Raw genomic sequence first — 26432 nt, 5'->3', positions numbered from 1 at the left:
GGTTTGCTGTATCCCTCAGTACATTCTCAAGAGCATGGAGGAGATTCCAAGACACAGTCAGTTACTCTAGGAGAGCTGGACAGGGCTTTAGAACGTCTTTAACCCATCAGCAGGACCGGTATCTGCTCTTTCGTGCGTGGAACAGGATGAGCACTGGCAGAGCCCTACAAAATAACCTCCGGCAGGCCACTGGTGTGAATGCCTCTGACCAAACAATAAGAAACAGACTTCATGAGGGTGGCCTTAGGGCCCGCCGTCCTCTAGTGGGCCCTGTGCTCACTGCCTGGCACCATAGAGCTCAATTGGCATTTGCCATTGAACACCAGAATTGGCAGGTCCACCACTGGCACCCTTTGCTTTTTACAGATGAGAGCGTGTTCACCCTGAGCACGTGACAGACGTGAAAGGGTCTGGAGGAGCAGTGGAGAACGTTCTGCTGCCTGTAACATCATTCAGCATAACTGTTTTTTGGTAGTGGGTCAGTGATGGTCTGGGGAGGCATGTTTATGGAGGGACGCACACACCTCTACAGGCTAGACAATGGCACCCTGACTGCCATTAAGTATTGGGATGAAATCCTTGGACCCATTGTCAGACCCTATGCGGGTGCAGTGGGTCCTGGGTTCCTCCTGGTGCATGACAATGCCTGGCCTTGTGGCGAGAGTATGCAGGCAGTTCCTTGAGGATGAAAGAATTAATACTTTGGCCCCCACACTAGCCTGACCTAAATCCAATAGAACACCTCTGGGATATCATCTTCCGGTCCATCCGACTTCTCAGTGAAGACTGCTATATTTGTCCCTTTTTGCCAGCTAAATGGTTTAAAAATAATGGAAGAAACTAGTTTTAGTATATATTGTTGCAGTGCTCCAGGCCCGCCAATGTAAAATTGATTTAGGGCTGACACAAGGTTTGCAGTAATGCAGAGTGTAGGACTCTGAAGTATTTATTGTGAGTGGAAAAAAAAAGCGTTTACAGCATTCTCTGGGTGTAGTAATCCTGGATTGGGGCCTGGGGTTTGAAGGCTTCAAGATGTCTTCGGTGGGACATGGGGGGTTATTTACTAAAACTGGAGAGTGCAAAATCTAGTGCAGCTCTGCATACAAACCTAGATTGTAAGCTCCGAGGAGCAGGGCCCTCCTATCCCTCTTGTATTGAACTGTATTGTTGCTGTATTGTCTCCCATTATATTGTAAAGCGCTGAGCAAACTGTTGGCGCTATATAAATCCTGTATAATAATAATAATAATAATAATATAAACCAATCAGCTTCCAGGTTTTATTGATAAAGCTTAATTGAACTAGCTGAAGTTAGAAGGTGATTGGACACCATGCACAGCTGCACCAGATTCTGAGTGCTCCAGCTTCAGTAAATCTCCCCCCCCAAAGTCTTCAACCCTGTATTCAAAGTCCATGACCAGACCATGTATATTATATTATTCATTATAAGCCAAGAACTGGCCATAGCTCAGGGCCTTTGGAGATTGGACTACTTACTCGCAGGGCTGGGAGTGTTGGGACCAATGCAAATCGGCAGGACTGGGAGAACTGAGACAACTAGCAAGTCCAGGGGACTGGAGGGGGTCTGTACATCTTAAGAGTGAGATAGTCTGGGGTTGTGGGAGAATCCTATCTAGGGGGCAGCAGTGGGCCTGTGCAGTGAGGTGCTGTAACAAAGGCTGAGTGAACCTGAAGAGAGCCAGGTAGCTTAGTATTTTTTATTACCTGTTTGCTTATAATGCTTTAAGCTGAAACCCCTGCATGGGAAGATATTGACACAAGAAACTGTTTTCTTTAAAGTGGAGTTCCACCTGGGAAAAAAGTCAGCAACTACAAAACTGTAGCTGCTGACTTTAAAATACAGTCATTACCTGTCCTTCGGTCCAGCGGTGTCCTCACCACCGCTGTTTTCACCAGCCGTCTTCACTCCCTAGCTCTGGCATTTTTAGTGTGGGCACCCGGCTGTGACATTTTGCGGCTTCACAGCCGGGTGCCCACTACGCACATGCGCGAGAAGCGCTGCGCTTTGTGAATGGCCCGTAGTCTTCTGGAACCTGTCATGTGTCCCAGAAGACTACGGGGAAGGAGGGGGGGAGACAACTTCAGCTTCCGTTTGCTGAGGCGATCGCAGCGGAAGGGGGAGCGGGTACCTGTCAAATTCGGGTACCTGTTAACCCCCCCCGATCCCCAAAGGTGCCAATCTTAAATGCCTTAATGGGGAGTGGGGGACAAAGGCTTAAAGCGGAACTTCCCCTTTTGGGTGGAGCTTTGCTTTAAGTTTGTTTAAAAGTGGGCTGGGAAACTGTTAAAAACCCACAGATTAGGACTGGCATGACTCATCAGAACCCGCAGTACCACTGAGCTTATCGCAGTATACAGTATCAGTTCTGTGATTGGCTGACAAATGCAGTGTTTTTGTCAGTAAAGGAACAAAAGTGACCATTTTCAAAATGCTTCTATAAGGTCTCTTTTAGACAGGCAGTCGGGGGGGTGTTAAAAACGGGTGTCTGAGCCACGGTCCAACACCCTCCCCCCCGCCAGCCTACCTGTACTGTACACGAAACAGGCAGATGGGGCTGATGGTCACATGCTGAGGCTGTGGCATTTTTAACTCTCAAACCTGCCTACTGAGTTCAAGGGAGCCGCAACCACGTAAAATGCACACGATTGCAGGGTGGTAGTGCGGTATTATGGAGTTAAATCAGGCAATGAGGAGATGATGTATTGTTTTCTCACCACATGTTAAATGCCCTCTAAAAAAAAAAAAATGATCTGTCCACAGATCTCTCTTTAGGGGGCACCTTACTCCACCGGGAGTGTGAAAGAGTCCTAAGAACAACCTTTGTATGTGTAGAAGGTTTAACTAGTTTGTAACAGTATGGCCGAAGGACCAGTGATGACATGACACTCATCGAACATGCAGCTTCTCATCACTTTTGCTGTGTGTGCTATAAAGAGAACAGGATGGTTAACATTTCTTTCAGGCAAAGCTGAAAAACCCCTTGAATATTAAATTGGATAATATATGAAAAGTCCCTCTTTAATCTTGTCCTTGGAAAACTATTTTCCCAGGGAAATCCTTAGTCCAATTCATCAGTGCAGTTATTCTTTCTGATTTTGTGTATGTTTGGATACAAGTGTCTATGTATATCTTCAAGGGCACTGCCTGTGTAATGTGAGCCAAGAGATGGAAATAGATGCCTTGTCTCTTGCTTTCAGCACTGTGCTTATGAATCGAATACTCTTAAAGTGGACCTTTCATTAACAGTCACACTTCATATGAATCCGTAGGTGTGCCTTAACAAATCACATTATTTTAGGCAAAGTGTACGCCTTGCCATGAATACAACTACTGCACTCTTATTTGACCTAAAGCTGAAAAGATCATTGTATGGCCATTAGGGGCATTGTAGATCTTTAGGTCATCGAATACTATAAAGATTGTATTTTTGATCAGACATGCTGTGTTTGGAGATATGCAGTGAGACCATCGCATAAACGTGAATTGAGCAGCACTTTTAGGCTTAGTTTATGCATGCGCAGCCTTTGCTGCCCCTCAGAAAAGCAGTCTGCTGTGGATTGCTTTTCAGAGGCATTTGACAGGTGGCGAGAAGTCGATATTTTGCTGCTTCACTGCTTGTTTTAATCATATAAATGCTGCAACACTGCACTGAGACCACATGCACTGCACGCGGTTGCAGGGCAGTTGCTGCACAACCTGATTTTTACTAGAGTGGGTTGCCTTTGGCGGCGGTTCTCCCCTCCAAACTTGAATGGAGTAAGAAAAAAATAAATTTGCAGCAAAATCACCAATGTAACATAAGTGTAACATGATCTTGCATGGGCAGTAATACTTAAAACTTGTGGGGAAATATCTGTTTGTCCTCACTCAACCCTATGGAGGTTAGTGAACCTCACGCATGTGTGGTAATTCAGTTCTCCTACATATGAAATAATGAAGAATTGGGACTTTTGTGCTTAAGACACCCTCATGTGATCCTCATTCTTCTTTGGGGGGAGAGGAGGTAATGCTTGTTTGGGAATCTGATAGCTAATCTTATCTCAGAAGCTAAGTCAAATGGACATGTTCCACACATACAGTGAAGGAAATAAGTATTTGATCCCCTGCTGATTTTGAATGTTTGCCCACTCACAAAGAAATGATCAGTCTAAAAATCGAATGTTCGGTGTATTGTAATACTGAGAGACAGAATAGCAACTAAAAATTCAAAAGAAATGCATGTCTAACAAATTATGCAATGATTTGCATGTTCATCAGTGAAATAAGTATTTGATCCCCTATCATTCAGCAGGACTTCTGGCTACCAGGTGTCTTTCATACAGGTAACGAGATGAGATTAGAAGCAGTCTCTTAAAGGGAGTGCTGCTAATCTCATTTTGTTACCAGTATAAAAGACACCTGTCCACAAGAGCAATCAAACAATCAGATTCCTAACTCTCCACCATGGCAAAGACCAAAGAGCTGTCCAAGGATGTCAGGGACAAGATTGTAGACCTACACAAGGCTGGACTGGGCTACCAAACTATTGCCAAGCAGCTTGGTGAGAAGGTGATAACAGTTGGTGCAATCATTCGCAAATGAAAGAAACCTAAAACAACTGTTAGTCTCCTTAGGTCTGATGCACTGTGCAAGATCTCACCTTGTGGAGTGTCAATGATCATGAGAACAGTGGGGAATCATCACAGAACTACACGAGGATCTTGTCAATGATCTCCAGGCAGCTGGGACCACAGTCACTAAGAAAACAATTTGGTAACACACTACACTGACAAGGACTGAAATCCTGCAGTGCCCGCAAGGTCCCTCTACTCAAGAAAGCACATGTCCAGGCCCGTCTGAGATTTGCCACTGAACATCTGAATGATGCAGAGGAGGACTGGTTGAAAGTGTTGTGGTCAGATGAGATTAAAATCGAGCTCTTTGGCCTCAACTCACCGTGTTTGGAGGAGGAGGAATGCTGCCTATGACCCCAAGAACACCATCCCAACTGTCAAATATGGTGGTGGAAACATTCTGCTTTGGGGGTGTTTTTCTGTTAAGGGGACAGGACAACTGCACCGCATCAAAGGGACAATGGATTGGGCAATGTACTGTCAAATCTTGGGTGAGAACCTTCTTCCCTCAGCCAGGGCATTGAAAATGGGTCATGGATGGGTGTTCCAGCATGACAATGACCCAAAACACACGGCCAAGGCAACAAAGGAGTGGCTCAAGAAGAAGCACATTAAAGCCCTGGAGTGGCCTAGCCAGTCTCCAGACCTTAATCCGATTGAAAATCTGTGGAGGGAGCTGAAAGTTCGAGTTGCCAAACGTCAGCCACCAAAACGTAATGACTTGGGAGAGGATCTGCCAAGAGGAGTGGGCCAAAATCCCTCCTGAGATGTGTGCAAACCTGGTGGCCAACTACAGGAAACGTCTGACCTCTGTGAGTGCCAACAAGGGATTTGCCACCAAGTACTAAGTCATGTTTTGTGAAGGGGATCAAATACTTATTTCCCTCATGAACATGCAAATCGGTGCATAATTTGTTAGACATGCATTTCTTTTTAATTTTTTGTTGCTATTTTGTCTGTGTTATAATACACCTACCATTTAATTTTTAGACTGATCATTTCTTTGTGAGTGGGCAAACATTCCAAATCAGCAGGGGATCAAATACTTATTTCCTTCACTGTATACAAATCAATATAGGCCTGATCATAGCCTCTCCGTTGCACACTACCAACCCCATAGACCAGGGTTTCTGAACCAAGAGGTCCTTAGGGGTTCTGCCTTAATCGACCTATCAGCAGACAGCTGATGGGAAGATCTCATCCCTACTGCAGACACTCTCCTATCACAAGTGTTTCTGCTGTTCTCTGCTGGCCCCTCCCTGCCCACCTTGGGTGCTTGAATGTGACATCACAAGGGATGGAGAGGTGGGTAAGCACACCAGAACCAGGATGATCACCGCCACTTCTCTGCATGAGAAGGAAGCTGCTACTGTAGTGTGCCTTGCTCCCCCATCCCTTGCAACCTGCCCTGCTGGCTCCCTTGCTTTGCCATGCTTATCTCCTGTGTTCTTCCCAGGTAAAAGAAAGCAAAAAAAAAAAAGCTTGAGTAACCCAGCCCTAAGCCCACTGGAGGTAATTCGATAAACCATTTGCTATAAAAGATCCTGTGCCATGCACAAGCATCTATGGGACCCTCAAGGAATATAGATTTATTGTGGAATGCTGGATGAGGAGACTGCTGCAGCTCCTAACTTAGTGTTGCTAAACCCATGACCCTGCATTCACTATATCTGGTCTCCTACAGTACACAGAACATGGAAATGTAATTACTATAGTAAATATAAACTGCTAAATACCTTTTTCTCATCAGCAGTATAAAGCAGTCTTGTGACTTCTATGTCTCCAGCCAAGCACTGCTTAATCTTGGAGGAGCAGTTTTCATTCTCCTCTGACTGTCCTATAAGGCTGCATGACCTCTGACCCTCTGTCTGGACAGTGTTGACCACATGCACCCTCCCAAAGAGAAAAGAAAAACTTACCAATATTCACTAAACTGAGCATGTGCAGAGTGACTCCCAGAGCTCTGTACTATCAGCAGATGGATTGGGGACAGTAGAAGGGGAGAATCAGAGAAGACAGGATCAAACCAAGTTTTTACCCAATGTGGATGATTAACTATTTAGGTTTCACAGTGAGTATAACAAGCATGCTTTACTGCATATACAGACTGATTTTACTGTTGTGGGTTTAGTAACACTATAAAGCCTAAGTCTGTTTACTTTAAATGTAAATAATTTGCTTGGACCAAGCTGCCCCAAACTATTTCCATTACTAATAGATGCAGCTTCTGTCAGCACTTTATAAACTGTATCTAGCATCAACCACATAGAGCACACATGTAATGTAATGTTTCAGCAGCGGTACAGGGACCTTCTATTTGCTGCCGGGACAAAATTGTGCTGCTTAGCCATTCACAGGAAGTCTTGTATGTTATCAATGAATACAAAGTGTCCTCTGAGATGGATGGATGACGTTACGATCTCCACCTGAGCCAATCAGAGTAAGCCTTGCATTCATTGATAAAAAAAATAAGGCCTTCCTGAATAGCTGAGAAGGTCTCGGCCAAACTCCATTTTTTTCCAGCAGCAGACGGGAAGTCTCTGTACCATTGTCGGGACACAGCACTATATCCTGTATACAGCTGATGTTATATACAGATCTGTTTATGCAGTGCTGATAGCTGTGCCCAATAATAAAGACTTGATTCCTGCATGTCCTTTACTACTAAAACAAGGTAAAACTAATATGATTGTGGAGATCTGTTAAAAAAAAAACTGTCAAGTCTTTAGTGTTGCAGTGCTGCCTGTGTCTGTTTGGATAGATTTCTCCTCGTTTCCTGTGCTCAAGATACAATAGGAAAAACAAATAGAAATGTATAATTTGAGTGGAATTCCACTCCAAGGCCCCGTTCACACCTGAGCGATTTGTAGCTTGAATTTCCAGAACGCATGAGGGAAAAAATAAGTTATTCTCAGTATAGAAGGTTCACATCTCCACTCCAAGTTGCCTAAAGCTCAAACAAGTTCTGAAGCTTTTTTTGTCAATAAAATCATCCAGATTTGCGTTTTTAGTTTCATAGAAATGAATGGAAACGTGTGTTTTTCACGTGTTTTGTTGCACATTTTTCTGCTCAAATGGAGAAATGTAAAAAAAAAGTAATATATGAATACATTAAAATAAATATACAAATCAATAAAAAATCAAGAATTATTAATACACCCCTAACTTTAACACCCTAATCCTAAATTTATTGAATAAATTATGAATAATAATAAGCTCCCAAACACGAACAAAAAAAATACAAATTTATTGTTTATTTAGCGTTCGGGTGTAATAATAATTTTTATTTTTATTTAGTAATTATTTTTGGGTTAGGGGTTAATTTATTATTTCTATATTACATATTCATTTATTTTATTTCTGATTATTTTTATTTATGTATGTATTTTTTACATTTCTTATTTAATACATAATATAGCTAATAATGATCAATAAAAAATAAATCAAATATTAACCCCTAACTCTAAACTTAACCCCAGCCCCTAATCCTAACCCTACCCTAACCATAACTCTAACCCCTTACCCTAACAAAAATAATGAATAATTAAAAAAAAAAACTGATGAAAAAGCTGAAAAACCTGGCAATAAACAGTTGATATTTTTCTCTATTGGCTCATTAAAAAAAACGCCCAAACTCAAATGCCTGAAACATGCTGCATGAAAACATGCATAACACGCAAAAATTATGTGAAAACCACTCAGACAGTATGCTCAAGTGTGAATCCAACCTTACATTTGTATCCATAGCATCTATTCCCATTAGAGGATTGCCGCTCACCTCCTGGTCTCCTAACAGCTGTAACATTTAGGGATTTACCTGTACTCTGTCCTGGAAGTAGGGACACCGCTATAAAACCAGACAGGGTTTTCTTCCATCCACACTATCTGAAACTACAGAGAAGGGGTTTCACTGGAGAGTGGCTCTTACATTGTTGTGTCTCTCATTAAGATCCCTTTTCTTCAGGATATTTTTTTTCTGAATCCTACTTAGGACACTGCATATTGGTTTTTAACATTGTTATAATATTTTATACTTGGCCTTTTATTGTTAATGCTGGCCATACAGTATTCGCTGGTTGAAGGAAACAAAATCCTATTCTACACACTTGATGCGGCAGAGAGAATCCTTCCTTCTGAGCCGTTGTATTCTGACAGCAGGGAGCCGTCAGAATACAGTGATCAGCGTTGCCGGCTGTAGCTGGTGGCACTGATAGATCGATAAAAACCAGAAAGGCTGGTTGTACATAGGTTGATTGATCGATTTGTGTACAACTAGCCTGCCTGTCATGCATCGAAATTTGGCCAGACCCTGCTGAACCTGCGGAATTTTGATCCATGCACGGCTGCCAAGAGAATGCTGGAGTGGTCTAGATTAATATGATTTTGTAATTTTTTATTAAATATTCCTCACCTACCCAGTCCATCTTTTGTCTTGTGAAAATTTGGCTCCTGTCTCATTCCCAGAAGCTGCGTAATACGGTTTCAGCGTGGCTTGCCGTTCATTTCAAGCTTTTAATGTGCCAAAATATTATTGTTATGCTCAGACAAATCACAATATTATCATATCTGAATAAATCAATAAATGTAGTGTCCATCAAGGTCCGGTCACGAGAAGTTTTTTTACAACAAGGAGTTTTGGACTTTATGAAGGACTGCAATTTTCTGTATGATTATATGGACTTTGATGGACACTACATTTATTGATTTATTAGGAAATGATAATATTGCGATTTGTTTGAGCACTAACTTTTTGAGAGGGAGCATAACAATATTTTGGTATTTATACACTTTTTGGGGTAAAGGTGTTCACATGCGTTTTGTGGGGTTTTTTATTATAGGGATACCGTTAATAATTTAAGCTTTTAATGTGGTCTGTTTTTTGCTTGGATGTTCAGTTCTATATTTCAGGGACGTTTCAGTATGCGGTATGATTTTTGTTTGTTTTTTTTATTTTCCTTTTGGAGTGCTTAACTTTAGATTTTGCAACAAAAAGTTTACACCAAAATGGAAAAAAAACCCCGTAATGATATGTATACATGAAGATGCATAATGCTGACAACTTGTCCAGTTAAGTAGCTCTGACAGTGTTTGATTCTTTATCATTCACTGAAGATCACAGTTGCCATACTCAATAGTATTAACACTGATCTTGAAATCCCTTTTCTTCCCCCCCACATATATGCTTATTTTAATTTAAACAACATTACCAATTTTGCATATTACAGAAAACTTAAATTTACAAATAGAAATTCCCACATATGCAGTCTGCACCAGGTACAACCACCTGGAGGGTGCTGGCCTTGCAGTGTGACTGCGATGTGGACGATGTGGATTGACAATCTGCCACTAACAACCAATGCTGGGGCATTTTACGATCACTGCCTCTGACACCAATGATGGGGTTTATTTTACTCCCTTTTCAGTGTACCCCAAGGCCCTATTTTATCTAAAACAGCAAGTACAAAAGGTGTCACACTATACACCATAAAGTAACACCCTCTTTATTGGCCACACATTTATGTCAGCAGTATTTTTTTTTTTTTTCTTCAATCCCTTCTAGGCATTCCTATTTTCAGCTGTTTGAAAAAAAATGAAGCATTGCATATTTGGGCTACTGAATTTAGGGCAGATAGATATGCCAAGGTCACTCTTATTGCATGAAAATTGCAGCTGTACTTACAGCCAACTGTGCTTCCACCCTTAGCATGCATAATATTGGGATCATTACTGATAATTATTTTGATGTATGGAGCAGTGTATAACTACATTCCATCTCCCTGTGTGTATGTGTGTGTGTATATATATATATATATATATATATATATATATATATATATAGCCAGATGTTTGTCTTCTGAGGGTCAGAGGCTGCTTTTAAATGGCCTTCCTGCATCCACTACAGTGCTCAGCAGCATGCTCTGTGATTGCTAGCCACCCTCCCCTCTGTCTATTTCCTCTTGTTGCTTGCTAAAAATCTCAGCTCTGAGGATTGAACAAAAAAAAAAAAAAACTGACTCAATTCCCCCATCCAAACGCTCGATGTAGATGGGGGAATTCTTCCTCTGAGCTGTTGTATTCAGACAGTGGGGAGCTTCTCCATCGTCAAAATACACTGATCAGCGCTGCCGGCTATAGCCTGTGGTGCTGATTGTTAGATCAACTTCTGTACAACCTCCCTGTTTATACATGGATTGAAATTCGACTGGTCCTTGCTGAACTGGACAAATTTTGATCCATTTGCGGCTGACTTTTGACTCTGCCTGTATCCTGGACTGTACTCCAAGAAACAGATTTTTTTAAGGCCTCATGCAGACTAGGCTCTTCTGAACACATTTCTCCTGACAGGAGAAAAGCAGCATTAAAAATGTGCCTAAAGCCACATTTAGAGGAGTTCAAGGGGCACATCAAGCATTTGGGTGTTCATATCATTGGCAATAGTAATAACTTATTCTGGCCATTGACATGAATCAACACTCAAGCGCTAGGTGGCTAGTGTTTTGGTGCATTGAGGCTTGTTGGGCCCAACCATTCCTGTCCTGATTGCAATTTTGATGTGTTCAAATTTCTGCCCCTAAAAGCCCCCATCTCTAAATGCTTGCAAATACCTATGTGTGCGTGGACACATGGCTAGCATAAAGGGGTGACTTGGGCAGAAAGAAAGTCCGATGCCTGTAAAACAGCTGCAATGTACATGAGGCCTTGGAGAAATGAAAAGGTTTTCCATCCTTCATTACTCAGTGGCTCAATTGTGAGTTTAAGATCTTAATGAGAACATTCTTGTGTACAATGAATGGTTTGACTGTGGCATCTATGTAGTCTGCCATGTTTTGTGTTCTTTTTATATACTGTATGTCAGGGCTTGAAAAAGCCGCTCGCCAAATGCGAGGAAATTCTCTAGCGGCGAGCACAGATGATGGAGCGGCTGTGCTCCAAGCCTCAATGTGAAGCCAAGTTCCGGATTCTTCAGCACCGCTGCTGAGGGGACAGGTGCAGGAGAGGTCCACTCTCCTCCGCTGAGAGGAGACACCCTCTCCACCGCCACGGGTGACTCAAGGAATAAGTACTGTATACATGTCATATCACTATAATGGAGTACAGGGGAGCTGGGATATACATTACTGTATACATGTCATATCACTATAATGGAGTACAGGGGAGGGGGGATATACATTACTGTATACATGTCATATCACTATAATGGAGTACAGGGGAGCTGGGATATACCGTATTTTTCGCTCCATAAGACGCACCTAGGTTTTAGAGGCAGAAAACAGGAAAAAAAAATTCTGAACTAATGGACTGCAGACACAGTACAGGAGATGACCAGAGACTGCGGCCACAGTACAGGAGATGACCAGAGACTGCGGCCACAGTACAGGAGATGACCAGAGACTGCGGCCACAGTACAGGAGATGACCAGAGACTGCGGCCACAGTACAGGAGATGACCAGAGACTGCGGCCACAGTACAGGAGATGACCAGAGACTGCGGCCACAGTACAGGAGATGACCAGAGACTGCGGCCACAGTACAGGAGATGACCAGAGACTGCGGCCACAGTACAGGAGATGACCAGAGACTGCGGCCACAGTACAGGAGATGACCAGAGACTGCGGCCACAGTACAGGAGATGACCAGAGACTGCGGCCACAGTACAGGGATGACCAGAGACTGCGGCCACAGTACAGGGATGACCAGAGACTGCGGCCACACTACAGGAGATGACCAGAGACTGCGGACACACTACAGGAGATGACCAGAGACTGCGGACACACTACAGGAGATGACCAGAGACTGCGGACACACTACAGGAGATGACCAGAGACTGCGGACACACTACAGGAGATGACCAGAGACTGCGGACACACTACAGGAGATGACCAGAGACTGCGGACACACTACAGGAGATGACCAGAGACTGCGGACACACTACAGGAGATGACCAGAGACTGCGGACACACTACAGGAGATGACCAGAGACTGCGGACACACTACAGGAGATGACCAGAGACTGCGGACACACTACAGGAGATGACCAGAGACTGCGGACACACTACAGGAGATGACCAGAGACTGCGGACACACTACAGGAGATGACCAGAGACTGCGGACACACTACAGGAGATGACCAGAGACTGCGAACACACTACAGGAGATGACCAGAGACTGCGAACACACTACAGGAGATGACCAGAGACTGCGGACACACTACAGGAGATGACCAGAGACTGCGGACACACTACAGGAGATGACCAGAGACTGCGGACACACTACAGGAGATGACCAGAGACTGCGGACATGCTACAGGAGATGACCAGAGACTGCGGACATGCTACAGGAGATGACCAGAGACTGCGGACAGCACAGGGATGACCAGAGACTGCGGATAGTACAGGGGAAGACTGCTGACCTTTGGGGAGGGGGGCGGAGCGGGTAGCTGAATTTGACAGGTACCTGCTCCCACTTCCGTGGAGTTGTTCTTTCATCTTACCTGTTCCTCTATCCAGCCGCACGCTGTCTTCCCGGCTTCTGTAATGGTGCTCGGCATGACAGCCGGGTGCCCAGTGCGCATGAGCGAGAAGCACTTGCGCTTTGTGATTGGTCCGGCGGCTTCTGGGATCTGTCATGTGTCCCAGGTGCCGCCTTACCATTCACAAAAAGCACCGCTTCCTGCGCATGCGCACTTGGCATCCGACTGTCATGCCCACACTACAGAAGCCGGGAAGACCGCGCCGCTGGATAGAGGAACGGGTAAGATGAAAGAAGAACTCCACGGAAGTGGGAGCGGGTATCTGTCAAATTCAGGTACCCGCTCCCCCCCTCCCCAAAGGTCAGCAGTCATCTCTATAAGGTCCCACTGTAGAGCTGAGCGGCCGGCCCGGTATTCTGACACGGCGGCAGTGGAAATACCGGACCGGCCGCTCCATATTCGCTCCATAAGACGCACTGACATTTTCCCCCCTTTTTTGGGGGGAAAAAAGTGCGTCTTATGGTGCGAAAAATACGGTACATTACTGTGTACATGTCATCACTATAATGGAGTACAGGGGAGCTGGGATATACATTACTGTATACATGTCATATCACTATAATGGAGTACAGGGGAGCTGGGATATACATTACTGTATACATGTCATATCACTATAATGGAGTACAGGGGAGGGGGGATATACATTACTGTATACATGTCATATCACTATAATGGAGTACAGGGGAGCTGGGATATACATTACTGTATACATGTCATATCACTATAATGGAGTACAGGGGAGGGGGGATATACATTACTGTATACATGTCATATCACTATAATGGAGTACAGGGGAGCTGGGATTTACATTACTGTATAGTTTTCTATTTTTTACTCTTTATTCTAAAGAAAAATGTAATTTCATAAGTTTTAAGGGGGCAGGGCTGGGGGCGGGCCGGGGGTGGGGTTGGAGGTAGACCTGGGCAAGGTTGGGTGGGGCAACTGATGGAGAGTAAGGTTTGTGCCTGGCTAGTAGGTCTAGACTCGAAAGTTTTAAGCCCTGCTGTATGTATATGACTATGCTTGTCCTCCTTAGAAGTATATGTAGTCTTTTTAATCCTGTATAGATTAATATTAGAATCCCTGTCAGTTTTGCTGTCTATATCCCTGCTAGATGCATTCAAGCTACATTTCCTAAGACAGAAACTGATTGGAAATCCAAAATTTTACAGTGATCCTCAGGACAGAATGTGAAGGGAAGCATTGCATTTGGGACATCTTTTAGGCTGCATGCACAATAGCATTTTTTATAAGCTCACATAATGCTAGAAAAAGAAACGCTGGAGGAAAAATGCTAATTAGGCTCCATGCATTCTAATACCAAAAGAAAAAAAATGCCAGAAAAACGCTGGATAAAAAACACTTATGGAGTATTTGTGCCAGCTTTTAGCAAAAGTTAGCTTTTTTTATTCTGCTGGCAAATCACTCCCAAAAATGCACTTTGATGCTTCACCTTGAAGTTGAAGCATCAAAAAACTTTTAGACTAAAATACTGTGCATGAACACATAGGATAACAATACTTCTTGAAGCAGAAAAAAAGTGCTCAAAAGCTGCTGCTAGGAGCATTTTTTTTTAAGCTAGTGTGCATGGAGCCTAATGGTGTTTTTTTTTTTTTTTTGTTTTTTTTTGTGATGGCTTTGTGGTAGCGTTTAGGAGCATTCAGCTGTGTGTTTGTTTTTTGTTTTTTTTCCCCCTGCTTTGAAAATGCTCCCAAAAAGCTCTACAAAAGCATTTTTTCTCTGCTCCTAAATGCTGGAGCTTGAAAAACGCTTCTAGCCTAAAATAGTGTGCATGGACATATAGGAGAACACTAGTGGGGCAGCACAGTGGCTAAATGGTTAGCACTTCCGCCTGGCAGTACTAGGGTTGTTGGTTCGGATCCCAACCACAGCACCACCTGCCTGGAGTTTGCTTGTTCTCCCTGTGCGTGCGTGGATTGTAATAAATAGCTTCTAGGGGCAGAAAAAAAAATACTCATCGCTTCTAGGAGCCTAAAGAAAAACACTGGTGTGTGTGGAGCCTTACAATTACAGTTGTCCAAAAGAGATTTTTTTACTTTGTAGAGATTTTCTTCTCACTTCTAGGCATGAAGTGAATGGAATTCTCCACAACAGGATGCAGACAACAAAAAAATACACAGGAGTTTTAACCCTTTCTTACCCTGTTCACAAAATATACACATTTTATCGTGGCCTAAAACTGTTGACAGTAAATTTGCGGACTATAGAGGATCATCCGTTTTTCCTGTATAATCTCTCCACCCCGTTCCTCAAAGTTTCCAAGAGTTTTGACATACCTGAGAAATTGAAGATTATAGCATAACTATGCAATTTTCTTTCCTTCCACAAGAAAAGTGCTCGATTCCCCATCAAATACAGTCAGTGTTGATGGGGGAATCCCTCCCGCATCTTAACTCCCCTTTCCCTGTAATAAACACAACTTGAAATCTGCAGCACAGTAAAATGAACAGTGTGATCAGGTTAGAGGGACATTCATTTCTTTGTATTCCCTCCCTCTTAGATTGTAAGCTCCAAGGAGCAGGGCCTTCCTAACCCTCTTGTATTGTTCTGTATTGTTGCTGTATTGTATCTTTATATTGTAAAGAACTGAGCAAACTGTTGGTGCTATATAAATCCTGTATTATAAGAATAATAATTTTAGGATTTGAATCTTGTTTTCAAAGCCAGCTAGTGTAAAATGTCCTCATAAAACCCTCCACGACAGGCAAAATAGTGTAAAATCTTCTTGCACTCATTCAGTACCCTCCAACTGTGCCTGCTTGGAATGACCGATGATCTGCTTAGCTTGTCCACATTAATTATGCCATGTGATCATTTGGAATTAAGCAAGCATTAGCGGTGCCTGTCTGCTTAGTCTAGGAGTCAGCATAGTTCCAACTGAGCCTCAGTTTTTACTGTTATGGCTGGCACTGGCAGAAAACTAGGTAATTGGACTAATCATTTAACATTTTGTCTGACTGCACATACTTAAACAGCCGGTCAGTATGAGCATCAGAAAAGTTTTTGTTGCTTGTTAGCTTTGTTCCTGATATAATTTTGTACAGCTGCATAAAAATACCCTATTAATCTGCATGTTTCTTTTCTCTTGTAGTCGATGCTGATGAGATCAAAAGGCTAGGAAAAAGGTTTAAGAAACTTGACTTGGACAACTCCGGATCTCTGAGTGTAGAGGAATTCATGTCTTTACCTGAGCTGCAACAGAACCCTCTCGTGCAGCGAGTAATAGACATATTTGACACTGATGGAAATGGAGAGGTAGACTTTAAAGGTAAGATGTTATTACTACTGTTTTTAGCCCCTATATCAAGTAATTTGTACATATGTAAACATTGAGTCTGGCTTATTTAAATTTTATAAAATACCTGTTTTATATTGTGATTATTTTGATTTTTTAAAAATATCTTTCTAATAGGTTTGTCTTTTTCTTTAAATTATAATACAGAAAAAAAGTTACTGCTGCCTTCAGAATTTACTTAAAAACGAAAAACAAAAAAACCCCCCCTTAAACTGAACAAATTAGTGTCATAGCATGTAGTAGATTAGAGGAAAAGGCCAAGGTGATTTACCGCCTAAGAGTCTTTACACATAAGACCTATTTGCCACTTGGTTAATGCGTACATCTTTGTAATGACGTTTGCCTGCATAGACTAGTATAATTCTTGGACCTATGTGGCATTTAACCCCTGTACGTTTTGAAGTGCACCTGATTGCAGAAGTAATATTTTTAAAGTAGACCAAAAGCCAAACCTTTTTTTTTTTTTTTTTTTGGACAGAGTGGAGAGGGATTAGACCACCTGTCATTTTCTATTGCTGTCTGTGCCCCTGTTAAGAAAATTCACCCCCTCTGTTTATCCTGTTTACCATTATCATTGAAATTGAAAGTAAAAGAACATCCCAAATTTTGGGTTGTGTATAGAAAACCCTCAGCGCAATAGACCTCCTACAAAACCAATTGTGCGGCTAGCATATAATGTGTTCCCACATGTAAACCATAAATCGTTAAAAAATTCAGCACAGCAATATAAACACAAATATAGTGCTAATAATATAAATGTGCATATATGAATAGTGAAAACAGAAATTGTGTTTGTGACAATAAATATGTGCTACACCAAATGTCTTATCAATGCATACACATGGATACCCATAGAACTGCACATAACAGTGCTCAAAATGAATAGTGCATGCAAATACCAAATAAAATGTTCTTAATAGTGGACTGTCCCTTTACTTTTCAGATATCTTCACGTGTGCTTGTGCGGTATGTCTCCTATATATCGTGATCCAAATACACCAGTAAAAAGTGTCTCATAACTAAAATCTCAAAACAATGGTGAACCATCCCTTTAAAAACCACCTTCAGCACTTTAAAATTCTCCAGAACGCTCCACAATCATATGGAAAAAATGGTCCATATAGTATAGTATTGCCAAGCAAAATGGACTTTATTAAAATAATCAACATAAACTCACATTTAAAAGTGCCCTTCTGGGACACTACAGGATAAAAACTCACTATACAATATGTCTTTTGAACAATGTACAGAAATCCCTTTTCCAAAATGGCGGCATGTACACGTTCGGTTTGCGGCTTGATGTCACCGGCGTTCCCAACGGTACCACCAACTTCAAGCTAAAACAATATTACAATTTAGCGCTGCACAACATTAATATCTTGCTAGTAAGAGCATGGGAATCAGAATTAACTAAAATTATTAATGTTGTGCAGCGCTAAATTGTAATATTGCAAGTTATTTAAATGGCTGCGTAAATTATTGTTACAATATATCTAGTATAAAGATGACTGTACCTTCAGAGAGTATAGACATTGATATTACATATAATTTTTTTTTTTTTGTGTTAATCATTTTGGTCACTGGTAGCTGAAGTCACAAGACATGATGATAAAGAGCTACTTATAACATACACAATTAGGACATTAGTGTGTCTGTGAAGGTCTAATTTATGGTATAGCTAATAGTATTTGGTCACATTCAACTGGACTTATTCTATAATGTTGAAGGCATTTTGTAGCTTGTCCAAGCCACTTCATTGGTTCTAATGAGTGTCAGGAAAATACTCTAGTATAATCCAATCACTGTAGAATGTGTCAAGGCAGATGATGATCAATATCTGTCCTGACACATTCCATTGGGATTTGATTAATGTGTTGGACTACAAGTGTTGATATGCAATGCATTCAGAAAGTATTCAGACCCCTTCACTTTTTTAAATTTTTTTATGTTGCAGCCTGAGACTACAGTTGTTTAAATTCATATTTTTTCTCATTAATCTACACTCAGTACCCCATAATGACAAAGTGAAAACAGAATATTATGCAGGCCATAGACTGTTCGTTTATCGGCCGAATGTTCGACTGAAAAACGAAACATCGGTCGTTCTGTTGCCAGCAATGCTTACAAAAATCGGCCGTTTTTCGTAAATTTTCCAGCATGACGGATAAAAGAAATGAGGAGGAACTGCGAAAATCGGCCGATGACATTGCCCCACTAATGGTGCGAATATCGGCCGATTATTCTTTTGGATGGAAATTCGGCCGATAAATGAACCGTCTATGGCCTGCATTAGAAATGTCTGAATTTATGAAAAATAAAAAAAAATAAATACCACATTGGCATAAGTAATCAGACCCGTTGCAAGAACACTTGAAATTTAGCTTAGGTGCCTTCCATTTCACTTGATTGTTGCTTAGATGTTTCTGCACCTTGATTGGAATCCAAGTTTGGTAAAGTCATTTGATTGGAAAGACACACACCTCCCTATAAAAGACCTCGCAGCTGGTAATGCATACTGTATCAGACGAAAAGCCATGAGCTCAAAGGAGCTGCCTTGCAGAGCTCAGAGATTATTGCAAGGCATAGATCTGGGGAAGGCTACAAAAACATTTTTGCTGCACTGAAGGTCCCAAGAGCACTTCGGCCTTCACAGTTCTAAAAAGTGGAAGAAGTTTGGCATAACCAGGACTCTTGCAAGAGCTGGTTGCCCAGCCAAACTGCTTAATCATGGAAGGGTCTTAATAAAATGTGACCAAGAACCCAATGGCCACTCTGACTGAGCTCCTGTGTGGAGATGGGACAAAGTTCAGAGAAGGACAACCATCACTGCAGCCTTCCACTGATCTGGGCTTTATGGCAGAGTGGCTAGACGGAAGCCTCTCCTCAATGCCAAACACAGGAAAGCCCACTTGGAGTTTGCAACAAGGTTTTCCTGACACTCAGATCTGAGAAAGTGGCTTGTATTGGCTATGAAATGTCTTCAACATTACAGAACGGGTCTCAATGTGACTACTATTGTCAACATTTATATAACTTTGATCTGCAGTCTCCTGCCAGTCTTGTCAAAATATTACTTCCTGTTATGTCACCTTAAGGAGCGCTTATGCAACATTGACAAATCTAGCTGAAACTGTAAAATCCGATACTCATTTCCACATTGTATTTCAATAATTTCTAGTCCACTCCTTTTAAGCTGAATGATCTCCGAAGTTTGTAAATTTTGTTAGAGTTTTACACATTTACTGCGTGAAGTTTGTGACACGTATTTTTTTTTTTAAGTATGCGGATATTGGATTGTCAAACTATGGTTTGTACTTCTAATAAAATGATATAGAAGGAAAGTGTATGGTGTGACCATACAGTAGAACTCCTTTAATAATGATGGGGGCAGGATTTTAGACCTGCAGTCCTCCAAACGGCTACTATGACCACAGAGTACTCTGGTGCCACATCATTTGACACTGTGATAACATCAGGCTGTCATACAACCTAACCTATTTACAACACCCATGTTGGGGTGGAGTTCTCCTAGTAGGGGAGGTGAACTGTGTGCACTCAGTAGATGGTTTGAGGTCAGGCAGTTACAGGGCAGCAGCTATCGCATTACATATGAAACGTAAGGTGCTTCATATGAGAACTCATTCACATGGCTGCAGCTGGCTATAAACCACCAAGAATGAGCATGTCTGTCTGCACCCGGGAGTTCCAGGTGTTTGTGTACAGCCAGCAGCCTGTGTATATTAGTGACAGGCTGATGGACACTGTGGCAGTATACATACACGCGGATGGATGAGCAAGCCTTGCACACACTATCTGCATATCTGCATGTGGTACATGCATGCAGCCGTGGTGTCTGTCAGCCTGTGACTGATTTGTATGGACTGTTGGTCCTGGCTGTTCACCTGTGACTTTTGGGTGCAGAAAAGAAAGTATGCCAGCACAATAAAAATGTGATTATATTCATATAGATCTATACTCCCATTTGTGGTTGGTTTTCTTAAAAGGGTGAGTTTAGTACACTTTCAGTGAGTGCATTTTTTTCAGTTGTAGTGCTTATTGTACAATTCGAATGGCTTTGACATTTTTGCCTTTGTATATGTGTTTTTTTGCTTTAAGAATACTGAAAACTGCTGAACTGTATAAACGGCGGACATTTTGAGGGCCCATTGCTTCCCTGTATGCTGACTGGGCAAAGATTCATCATCTCCTCAATGCTGAAACTTGCCTGCCACCTCCCACACATTCCTATTGGCCACATAGGTAGCTCATTATACTGAGGGGCTCATAGGAATGTGCGGGGGCAGCACTTGGCAAGCTGAGACACTACCTGAAAGGGACTAACACAAAGTGTAGCGCTGTCAGTCTCATGACCAGGGTATATCTTTGACCACTATTATACTATTGCACACAAATGGTTTTGGAAGTCACAGTAAATTATATGCAGTTTTACCGACTTTCTTCTCAGGGAATCTGCGCTTGATCTATGTACTACCTGAAAGTGACAGCATACTGTACAGGCTCTGACAAGTGTCAATCAAAACTTAAGTTTTTGAAAGCTGCTTGTAGATATGTGTTGCCACTTTTTTTTTTCTGAAGCATAGGTATTCTTTTCTGTCTGTTTCAGTTTCCTGAAAACAGATATTAGGTTAACCTCTCGAGTCAGACATTTAAAAAAATTTTTTCATGATATAAGTTATTTTAGTCCTGAGAATTATTTAAAACCCCCAAACATTATATATTTTTTGGAAGCAGACATTCTAGGGAATATAGTTCCAATTTTTTATGTTACAGGATATTAGTGCAACAGTTTGAAATGCAAAATTTCTGTAAAAAAATGCACAAATGCTAATTTTAGGGCACATAAATGCAATAAATGACCCAATATTTCGGTGAAATATAAAAGAGGTTGCAGCAGGTAAATAGAATAACCAACATGTCAAGCCTTAAAAACTTCAATACCCTATATTTTCCATAGGCGACTTTTTAAAAGCCCCCATGGGTCATCACTTTAGAGTTACCCAGGAGCACTGGTGCTAGAATTATTGCTTCCATACTGGTGATATGTAACATGTCGAGGGCAATGGCCATTTTCATTTGTAGGTGTGTGTGTGTGTGTAGGCTTTTTATTTTAAAACAGTGCTGGGACTCAAGTGGTTAAGGTGAATGTTACAAAACGAAGTAAAAATATACATTCATTGGAAATATCAAAAAGATAGAAAGCATTGTGTGGATTCACACATATGCGGTGCGATTTGAAGCTCTGTTTTCACAGCGAGTAGAAATTAGTTGTTCAGTGATTCAGGCCAGGTTTAGATCAGCTTCAGGACAGGATTTTTGATATAGCTGTGAATTCTGTGACTGAGCAAACTGTGCTGAAATCCTGTTTACAACCGATGAGGTGCGATTCAGAAGCGGTTCCCACTGAAGTCAATGATACTGCAATCCACACCTGAACCGGACCACACTGCTCAGAAATTGGACAAGACTTTTTGAATTTGCACTGAATCAGCACTGCATTTTTGTGGACAGGCATAATAGAAATCAATCTTAGTTCAATTGTCATGCGAATTGGATGCGGTTCATAATGCATCCAATCCACAAATGTGTACCAGCCCTGAAGATGCATCCCCTCCCTATTAAATTCTAAGCAGTCATGAGCAGGGCCCTCTTAACCCTATTGTAATGAATTGTATTGTAACTGTATAGTTTCCCTTTATATTGAAAGTTCTGCACAAACTGTTTTCACTAGATAAATCCTGTATAATAATAATTAAAAAGCAATGGTTGTCTGACCGATCAGTGTTCTCTGAGTAACCACGGTCTGAGAGAAGGGTTTTCTCCATTTGCTTCCCACAACACCCAATCAGATTCTGCTTTGCTTTCTTTCATGCTGTATACATTAGAAATGTCCTATTTATTGGTCTTTAGTAATCTCTTATGTATGTTTTACTCTCTACATCCATGGGCAATAAATGTCAGTGTCGTCAAAGATATGTCAACAATTTTAAAATTGTGATCCATTTTTGTTTTATTTTCAGAATTTATTGAAGGAGTTTCTCAGTTCAGTGTAAAGGGTGACAAGGAGCAGAAACTGAGGTGTAAGTATTACATGTAGTGTGCAGACATGTATATGTGTAGTCCTATGTGTGCGCCTCTGACACATTTATTTCAGACATGAGGACAATATGTGCATTTGTTTTTTAGAGGCGGTCCTACAGAATTCTTCTGTCAGCTAATGTAATGCTACAAGACGCTGTAGATGCAGTTTATATAAAGCATGATTCTTACCCTACTGCAAACACCCTCTTTGATCTTTATTAAATATGAATATTAAAATCTTTGCTTATGTATCTTTACTGCAAACATATTTCCCTTAAGTTAATCATACAGGAAGTGAATGGCTTATGTGATCACCATCTGGTCTGTAACTGGCAACAAGTTTTTGCAGAGTTTTTATCGTGATTTGGATCACACAGTGCAATGATGGTTTATTTCTTATCCTCCATAGCAAAGAGATTTATTTGGTTCCACGGATATTTTCCGACATGTCAAACAATGTCTAGGTGTATTAACCACTTCCAGTCCGGACACTTTTACCCCCTTCCTGCCCAGGCCAATTTTCATCTTTCAGCGCTGTCACACTTTGACAATTGCGTGCTTATGCAACACTGTACCCATATGAATGTTTTAGCATTTTTTGAGACCGATAAAACTTTATTTTAGTGGTATTTATTCCCCACTGGGATTTTTATTTTTTTTGCTATATAAATGAAGTGTCCAAAAATTTTAAAAGTGTTTTTCTTATAAAATTTTGCAAATAATCTTTCTTCATAAATCTTGGACAAAATGTATTCAGTTATCTTTTTAGTAAAAAAAAACAAAAAACAAATTAGTTTAGAACTAAAAATTATAAATTTTCAAAAACATTTTTTAAATTTTTATTTAATTTTTTAGATTTTTTTTTTTAACATGCTATCACCCTAGCAGTACAGTGTCACCATAGTGGCACTGTACTACTTGTGGGGGGTGATTGCTTTTACACCCATAAAGGCTGTAAAAGCAATAATTTCTCCTTCTCTCTGGTTGCATTCTTGCAGCCATTGAGAAATACTGTGAGAGCTGTGATTGGTCACAGCTTGTCACATGGTTCAAGGCTGTTGTGAATAGCCTTGTACCATGTGATCTCTGTGATCATTCATAGATTTCAGAAGTAGTAAGCAATGATGTCAGAAGTGACATCTTGCTTACTACTATTCATGTGATCACTGATTGGCCAATCAGTGATCACGTGAACGGGACCTCACACAGAGGTCACGTACAGCGAACGGTGTTCCCAGGGAGCGAGCACAGGCTAAAATGGCGGGCGCTGTTTTTAAACGGCAACCCGCTCCTACACTGCTCCCGTCAGGCCGTTTATATACATGGGCCAGATGGGAAGTGGTTAAATAGATATTGAAGGTAGTTTTTACATTTTTTTTTTTTTTTTTTTATTTAATAAACATGTCATACTTATTTTTTCTGTGCAGTGGATTTACAAAGAGTAGCCCCGATCCTCCCAATTCTTGGGTCCCCCACTGCCACTCCTAGCTCCTCCCTCCTGCCTTGTGCAACTTTTTATAAGGGCACCCCACTAGGCTCGATCCCGAGTCGCTGCTCTGTGTGTCCATTCACACACGCAATTTGACTCGGCTCCACCCCACGTTTTCCCCTCAATGGCTCACTGGCTGTGATTGACAGTAGTAGGAGCAAATGGCTCTTGCACACCTCCGCTGAAGCTCTTGCACACCGCTGGATTAAGATAGGGCTCAGGTAAGTTTTAGGGGTGCTGGGGGCACTGCTGCACATAAGTTTTTTACCTTCATGTATAGAATGCATGAAGGTAAAAAACCTTGAACCTTTACAACCACTTTAAACCTATCAGGTTTTTATTAATACTTCTGCCTGTTTTAGGGAGATTCGCCCTCTCTCTGTCTTTATTTATCCTGTTTATCATTTCCATTGGCAGTGAAAGTAAAAGAAAATCCCAAATTTTGGGTTGTCACTAGAACCTGAATAGAGGGGAAATCTTCCAATGGGGACACTAGTTCTGGTGATCTGGGTGGCCCCAAGAGATTCCCTTGATTTGCAGGGATTTCCTGTTTTGGCCATGGGATAGGAAGTAAAGGTAAATATACGCAGTGGGACACAAAAAAAAAAATAAAAATCTGACAGGGATTATAACCCTCCCTAATCCAGAATGAAAAAAAAAATCTGTCTATAGTTCTGCATTAACATTTGGAAGTACTTTGCTGTAAAACTTTACATGGTCTAAATATAACAAGCCCCATCTAAAAATGTGCGTTGCTTGCTTTTAAGTAAGATTTGTCATCTTAAGAATGTGCGAGTGTGATAGGGATGGTAGATAAGCCCTTCTGGAAATTGATATGAGTGGTTAAAAATGGTCTGCTTTGTATGGTGGGCAGACCATACAAAGCAATATGCTTGCTGCAAATCAGGCAACATTGGGTACGAGCAGCATTTGATCCACAGTTTTTCCTTGGGGACTTCAGATGAAATCCCTGTACTCACGTTTCCATGAGGTTTACCAACTCCAAGTGTAAGTAAAGTATATGTTTGGGTGGAATACCTAAACGGAATACAGGCAGCGCAACATAATAAAATTATACCAGCAGCTAAAAGAAAAATCAAGTGAAATACGTTGTGATCATTAATATAATAATGATAATGTGCCACTCCACCGTGTACAGCTAATACACAACAAAAGTATGCCATTAAAAAAAAAGTCCCAAATATTATAGCAGTGCTTCTAATTATAAAAAATAATATATTGCACTTACATAGTATATAGCACTGCTGCCAGTGCTAACTGAGTACGTGTCATAAACCGATCGCCGGCATACAGCCCAACATTCAAGATTGCTGCGGAGTGATGTCACACTCGTAGCTCCGCCCCTATACACATTGCATTCAAGGCAGGGACTTCTTTAGTAGGCTCCTACTGATGGCAGTGCTGTACTATATACGTGTAAAAAAAGAAAAAATTTTTTTTTGTATAATTAAACCAGCATTTTAACCACTTCAAGTCTAGACACTTTCGCCCCCTTCCAGCCCAGGCCATTTTTCAGCTTTCAGTGCTCTCACACTTTGAATGAAAATTGCACGGTCATGCAACACTGTACCCATATGAATTTTTTTGAGACAGATAAAACTTTATTTTGGTGGTATTTATTCACCACTGGGATTTTTTTTTTTTTTTTCTATATAAATGAAAAAGTCCAAAACATTTTTTTAAAAAAAGTTTTTTTTAAAAATTTTTTGCAAATAATCTTTCTTCATAAATCTTGGCCAAAATGTATTCAGCTATCTTTTTGGTAAAAAAAAATAACCCAGATTAGTTTATAACCAAAAATGTATAATTTTTTTAAAAAATGTTTTACATTTTTATTTTTTTTATATTATTATTTGTTTTGTTTTTTTTACATACTGTCACCCTAGCAGTACAGTGTCACCATAGTGACACTGTACTACTTGTGGGGGGTGATGAACATTTTTTTTATTTTTTTACACAGATTTCTTTTACACCCATAAAGGCTGTAAAAGCAATCATTTCTCCTTCTCTCTGGCTGCATTCTTGCAGCCATTGAGAAATACTGTGCGAGCTCTGATTGGTCACAGCTTGTCACATGGTACAAGGCTGTTGTGCATAGCCTTGTACCATGTGACTGCTGTGATCATTCACACATTTCACAAGTAGTAAGCAATGATGTCAGGATGTGACCTCTTGTTTACTATTATTCATGTGATCACTGATTGGCCAATCAGTGATTACATGAATTGGGACCTCACACAGAGGTCTCGTACAGCGATCTGTGTTCCGCGCGCTCCCTTCCGGCCGTTTATCGACATGGGTCGGTTGGGAAGAGATTAAACCTAGAGAATTAGATTCTGTCTC

At 41.2% G+C, this 26432-nt stretch overlaps 1 protein-coding gene across 1 annotated transcript in view; it reads left to right on the top strand.

Annotated features, from left to right (window-relative positions):
* PPP3R1 (protein phosphatase 3 regulatory subunit B, alpha) overlaps positions 1-26432 on the top strand; it is a 110249-nt gene that overhangs the window by 69418 nt on the left and 14399 nt on the right. The window contains exons 3-4 of the mRNA XM_089681742.1: positions 16277-16453; positions 22519-22578. Of these exons, the coding sequence (XP_089537868.1) occupies positions 16277-16453; positions 22519-22578 (237 nt within the window). The remainder of the gene's footprint in view (positions 1-16276; positions 16454-22518; positions 22579-26432) is intronic.

Source organism: Staurois parvus, unplaced genomic scaffold (assembly GCF_062004578.1).
Source record: "Staurois parvus isolate SC_StPar_1 unplaced genomic scaffold, SC_StPar_1.0 ptg000001l, whole genome shotgun sequence".
Lineage (NCBI taxonomy): Eukaryota > Metazoa > Chordata > Amphibia > Anura > Ranidae > Staurois > Staurois parvus.
The sequence above is the reverse complement of the archived record's forward strand: the minus strand, read 5'-3'. Positions and strand labels throughout refer to the sequence as shown.